Raw genomic sequence first — 5,981 nt, 5'->3', positions numbered from 1 at the left:
GTTGCTCTGCCCTTCCATTCCCTTTTCCTCCCCTTTCCCCGATTTTTCACCGTCGAACGAGCGAAACGATCGAAGATCGATCGATCGAGTCCTCCGATCGAACGAATCAGAGCCTTTTTATTTTAATTTCGAAAGTTTCACGACGATACAAGCGAGTAATCTCGCGATTCTCCTGTTTTTCTCGTTTCGGACGGACGTGGGAAAAGTTTTTGGCGCGGGGGATCGATGTTGAACGGGAGTGGAAAAATATTCGAGAGAGAGAAGTTTGGATTACGCGATTATTTTTCTACTTTTTGTATATCTTGTGTGGTTGGATTCGAATTGTTCGAATGAACTGTGCGTTTGGATACATTGTCATGGAACAAGCTATAACTTGTAGCGAAAAATAATTGTAAATAATCTCTTTACGTGAAGCGATGGTTCATACGAATCGAAATGATGAAAACCGGTGTTCACGTTCTTGGATAAATAGGGATATTCAAGAAATCTGTATCTGAGAGGGATGTCACGATTGACCGATGAAATATTCAAGAAAGTGGTGCAAGTAGGCCGGAAGATCGGCCGGGAGAATGAATTTTTCAATGGGTCGATCAGGTTCATCCACGATACCCGGCCTCTCCCGATATCGGTATCCGGACCATCCATACAAATCGGATCTCGCCAAATTGCCGTACAATTTCCACGAACGTGGCCCCGATCTCGCGTGGAAAATCTAGGCCAGAGAACGAGGAAAAAAAAGAAAGAAAGAAAGAAAAAAAAGAAGAAGCGGAAGACGCTTCTAGACACACACAGGTTGGATGATGAAGCGAATCAAGTAACAGTGGTGGGTGTTACGTGCGATGCAACCCTAAATCCAGCGAGAGGAGTTTCCTGGAAACGCGTTAGCAACGAAACGAAACTGTCTGTGCCTCGAATTTTCAAGCGTGGCCGAATTATATCCCTGTCACGGAATCAATAGCGTAGAGAAAATACGTAACCGATGACGGGGACGAGGTAAAGAAGGAGCGGAGGCAAAGGGGGCGATATTGTTACGCGTCTTCCGCCACTCGTGGGAATTTTAATTCTCGAGGGTAGAAGGGTGAACTGGCGAGTTTAGAGATGACGGACGGATACGTTTTGCATTTCAACGATTGGAAACGATTTGGAGCGAAAAGAGAGGGGTAAATTTTGATTGAATGAAACAGGAGAGAGTAAAAGTTTATTTAAAAATGCTAGATTATTAAAAAGGATAAGTTAATTACAAAATTTTGTTAGATTACGTTAAAGCTTGGAGGAGAACGTCGATTCGGTTGTTATCCTATCTTATTCCTCATATTTAATCATCGATATATTACCGAGCTAATATACAAAGCTAATTTCCAATTAATTTATATCTCTCATCGATCAAAATCTCATCAGAATCGAGATCGGATCCATTTCCACCACAATCGATTATTTTCAGACTTTTCGCCGGATTTGTGTCGTGGAAAGCTTGATTCCACGCTATTTGAATCAGAGTTTATCGATTTGTTTGATTCGGTACTTGTTTCTTCGCTGCTCGATTCAGAGTTGGTTGTCGTCTCTGGTTCGGTGCTCGACGGTGTGCTGCTCCCTTCAGAGGTGGTTGTCGTGTCTGGTTGGGGGCTCGACGGTGTGCTGCTCCCTTCAGAGGTGGTTGTCGTGTCTGGTTGGGGGCTCGACGGTGTGCTGCTCCCTTCAGAGGTGGTTGTCGTGTCTGGTTGGGGGCTCGACGGTGTGCTGCTCCCTTCAGAGGTGGTTGTCGTGTCTGGTTGGGGGCTCGACGGTGTGCTGCTCCCTTCAGAGGTGGTTGTCGTGTCTGGTTGGGGGCTCGACGGTGTGCTGCTCCCTTCAGAGGTGGTTGTCGTGTCTGGTTGGGGGCTCGACGGTGTGCTGCTCCCTTCAGAGGTGGTTGTCGTGTCTGGTTGGGGGCTCGACGGTGTGCTGCTCCCTTCAGAGGTGGTTGTCGTGTCTGGTTGGGGGCTCGACGGTGTGCTGCTCCCTTCAGAGGTGGTTGTCGTGTCTGGTTGGGGGCTCGACGGTGTGCTGCTCCCTTCAGAGGTGGTTGTCGTGTCTGGTTGGGGGCTCGACGGTGTGCTGCTCCCTTCAGAGGTGGTTGTCGTGTCTGGTTGGGGGCTCGACGGTGTGCTGCTCCCTTCAGAGGTGGTTGTCGTGTCTGGTTGGGGGCTCGACGGTGTGCTGCTCCCTTCAGAGGTGGTTGTCGTGTCTGGTTGGGGGCTCGACGGTGTGCTGCTCCCTTCAGAGGTGGTTGTCGTGTCTGGTTGGGGGCTCGACGGTGTGCTGCTCCCTTCAGAGGTGGTTGTCGTGTCTGGTTGGGGGCTCGACGGTGTGCTGCTCCCTTCAGAGGTGGTTGTCGTGTCTGGTTGGGGGCTCGACGGTGTGCTGCTCCCTTCAGAGGTGGTTGTCGTGTCTGGTTGGGGGCTCGACGGTGTGCTGCTCCCTTCAGAGGTGGTTGTCGTGTCTGGTTGGGGGCTCGACGGTGTGCTGCTCCCTTCAGAGGTGGTTGTCGTGTCTGGTTGGGGGCTCGACGGTGTGCTGCTCCCTTCAGAGGTGGTTGTCGTGTCTGGTTGGGGGCTCGACGGTGTGCTGCTCCCTTCAGAGGTGGTTGTCGTGTCTGGTTGGGGGCTCGACGGTGTGCTGCTCCCTTCAGAGGTGGTTGTCGTGTCTGGTTGGGGGCTCGACGGTGTGCTGCTCCCTTCAGAGGTGGTTGTCGTGTCTGGTTGGGGGCTCGACGGTGTGCTGCTCCCTTCAGAGGTGGTTGTCGTGTCTGGTTGGGGGCTCGACGGTGTGCTGCTCCCTTCAGAGGTGGTTGTCGTGTCTGGTTGGGGGCTCGACGGTGTGCTGCTCCCTTCAGAGGTGGTTGTCGTGTCTGGTTGGGGGCTCGACGGTGTGCTGCTCCCTTCAGAGGTGGTTGTCGTGTCTGGTTGGGGGCTCGACGGTGTGCTGCTCCCTTCAGAGGTGGTTGTCGTGTCTGGTTGGGGGCTCGACGGTGTGCTGCTCCCTTCAGAGGTGGTTGTCGTGTCTGGTTGGGGGCTCGACGGTGTGCTGCTCCCTTCAGAGGTGGTTGTCGTGTCTGGTTGGGCGCTCGACGGCGTGCTGCTCCATTCAGAGCTGGTTGTCGTCTCTGGTTTGGTGTTCGTTGATTGTTCGGTGCTCGACGGTGTGCTGCTCGGTTCAGGGCTCGTTGGTGGTTGTTTAGTTGTGGTGCTTGGTGTGGTGGTTTCGGGTAATTTGGGAACAGCGTATACGACAACCTTTATGAATATGCCCCAACTAGGCAATCCGACCCCGAGTACGACGATCGATGAGGTGCCAATGTTACCTTTAATAGGTACTATGTTCACCACCTTTGGATTCAAGTTTACTACGCTGAAGTATGAGATTATGTGATCTGGTGGCGCGGTTGCACCGATAGTAACGGTGTGACTCATGCCTGGTATCGATGGCTGGAATTGAAAGAAAGAAAGAAAGAAAAAAAAACACATATATAAAATATTAGACCTTGGAAAATATTTTTATCGTTATTCGTTTCCTCAAATTCTTATCTATATCTGTAGTCGATGAATTATCGAATTAGAAAAACTAAGATCTCACCTTGAAGATGGTTCGATTCTGGAGGATTAGCTCGCCGGGCAAATGTTTGCCAAGAATCAGATTGTTACCCCATACGCAGGCGATGAGAGACAGGGAAGCGAGCAGAAAAACGTAGGCGCGCATCTTGATATAAATATTCTATTCTATTCTCTCGATAATAATATTGCCGTGGTGACGTCTCAAATGTGTCATGCAACTTGCTCCCGACACTTTATATATAGCTTTCTCTTATCAACAGCCAAACACAATTCCTCGAAGATTGACCGATTACGTTATAACTCGTAGATGACTATCATCAGAGTAATGACAACGACTTATGTAACTTGTGATATTTGCCTTTCGTTTTCGTCATTTGTAGTCCATTAATTAAGTCGTTGACTAATATTTCCTTCTTAGATATTCGTCACGTATTTATTCTTTGCTCTAAGCTACTACTGTTTGAACCCATATTATATACGTAATTTCCATACCGAGTGATACGATAATGATACAGATATAAGAAAATATATAGTTAAAAATGCAAAAGGAAAAAGAAGGAAACGATCGAGATGGATCTCCGTTTAATTGTCAAAACAATTTGTTTAAATTTCTCTAATACCCTAATCGATTATTAACATTATTATTATTAACATTAAGAAAATGGAAATCCATCTAAGGAATTATCTAAGGAATGAGGAAGAATTTATTTCATATGATCATCACGGAAATCATAACTTCCGGGTTTATATCTTTCGAGATTTTTTTCTCTTTGAGACAACATAACGTGTCATCATCTCAACCGTTCATTGTCAACTCTCGTTTGATAAATCAAAATACACGTTATTACAAATTAAAAGAGCTTTGGAGGTTCCGATGATAACACGGCTACGGATATTATTAATCGTCTAAAATTATCGACTAAAATTATCGAGAAAAAGAAGAGATTAATAACACGGTGAAAAATAAGTATATATATATACACGTAGTTGGAATACTTTGCAAGCTTCATGAAATATAATGCACGAACAAAAATAATCTGATCACGATCGATTATCGATACGATGGTAATAAAACGATGCACATTACTTATCTTTTTATCATAACTAATGCCTGTTAATGCCTGATAATCAATCTTTGCATTGTACTATGATCTCTGACGAGATTCTATCATCGAAATATCGATTTATCACGCGCGATTCACCGAAAGAAAATTTATAAGATTTCTTTATATCACGACCAAAGACGAAAATAATTAAATAACTCTATGATCAATAACGATTTTTTCAACAACGATTTCACATTCGAGAATTATCGTTATCATCGTCCGTTTCAAAACAGATTTTTATTATATAACAGATTATATGATAATTTTCAATTACGATAATTCGAAATCACCGGATGAAAACCATTATCGAGTCGAGAAATTTATCGATCGTGGAGACATCGTTTTTTTTTTTTTCCCTTTTTTTTTCGAGGATCCGATTCTATCCGAGCTTCCTTAAAATTCAACCCCTAATCCTGGGCTTAGAATTTGTATTCACCTCGTATCCCGGAGAAAACAGCGGACGATCGGCGGCCGTGTTTCGCTGATCTTTTTCAACGGTTAACTAATTTAAGACTCTCCATCCCCTTAACTTGAGCATTAATTCATGGGATGCGTGTCGCGAATACACGGGACCGAATTTTGAAACTTGTTGGAAGCTTCACGAAAAAACTTTCGTTAAGGAATAATACAATCGAAAAGATTCCAAATAACAGATAGCGAGGATTGCTCTATTATCACCAAAGTGATGCAACAATCGATAATCACGATTAATTTTCGTTCGCGATAGACTATCTTCTTCGTTTCCTTACAATTAAAAGCGATTATATTTCTTCTACCATTCTTTCCTTACGTTCTCGTATATAATAATTCAATACAATTTTCTCCCCGCTCCAAATAAAAATAAGGCGAGATTCAAAGGATTAAACGAAACTTGAAAAGAAGAAAAAAAACTGTGCATATATACCTATACCCCGCTATTCAAAATTTTGTCGTCGATTAATCGTGCGCAAAAATCTTTTTAATACCACGTAACTTTCGCCCCTCTCGCCATCCACCACGGAAGAATAATTGAAAAGGATAAAAAACAAAGAGAGAGAGAAAGAGAGAAAGAGAGAGAAGGAAAAAGATGAAGGCGGACCTGTCCCCGTAAATCTTCCTCGCGAGGACATTAAGATCGCTGACATTTCGGCTCGCTGAAAACGTACGTGTAACCGATGTAGCTAGCCCCGCGTACACGCATCCGCGTTATTACGGGTGTACACACGGGCTCAAAGCGGGCTCCTGGCTTGCATAAATCTCTGGAGAAATTAAAGTGCACCGCTCTACAAAACGGAATTGTGCACCC

The 5,981-nt window shown here is 45.1% G+C and overlaps 1 protein-coding gene across 1 annotated transcript; it reads right to left on the bottom strand.

Moving 5' to 3' along the window:
• Positions 1-1,394: 1,394 nt before the first annotated feature.
• LOC102670981 (mucin-2-like) lies at positions 1,395-3,927 on the bottom strand. The gene is made up of 2 exons (XM_031509576.1): positions 3,613-3,927; positions 1,395-3,464 (listed from the first exon to the last, which is right to left on the bottom strand). The coding sequence occupies exons 1-2, from the start codon at positions 3,733-3,735 to the stop codon at positions 1,395-1,397; spliced, it is 2,193 nt and encodes a 730-aa protein (XP_031365436.1). The 5' UTR covers positions 3,736-3,927.
• Positions 3,928-5,981: the final 2,054 nt, after the last annotated feature.

Source organism: Apis dorsata, unplaced genomic scaffold (genome assembly GCF_000469605.1).
Source record: "Apis dorsata unplaced genomic scaffold, Apis dorsata 1.3 scaffold_163, whole genome shotgun sequence".
Classification (NCBI taxonomy): Eukaryota; Metazoa; Arthropoda; class Insecta; order Hymenoptera; family Apidae; genus Apis; species Apis dorsata.
This window is presented reverse-complemented; position numbering and strand designations above follow the sequence as displayed.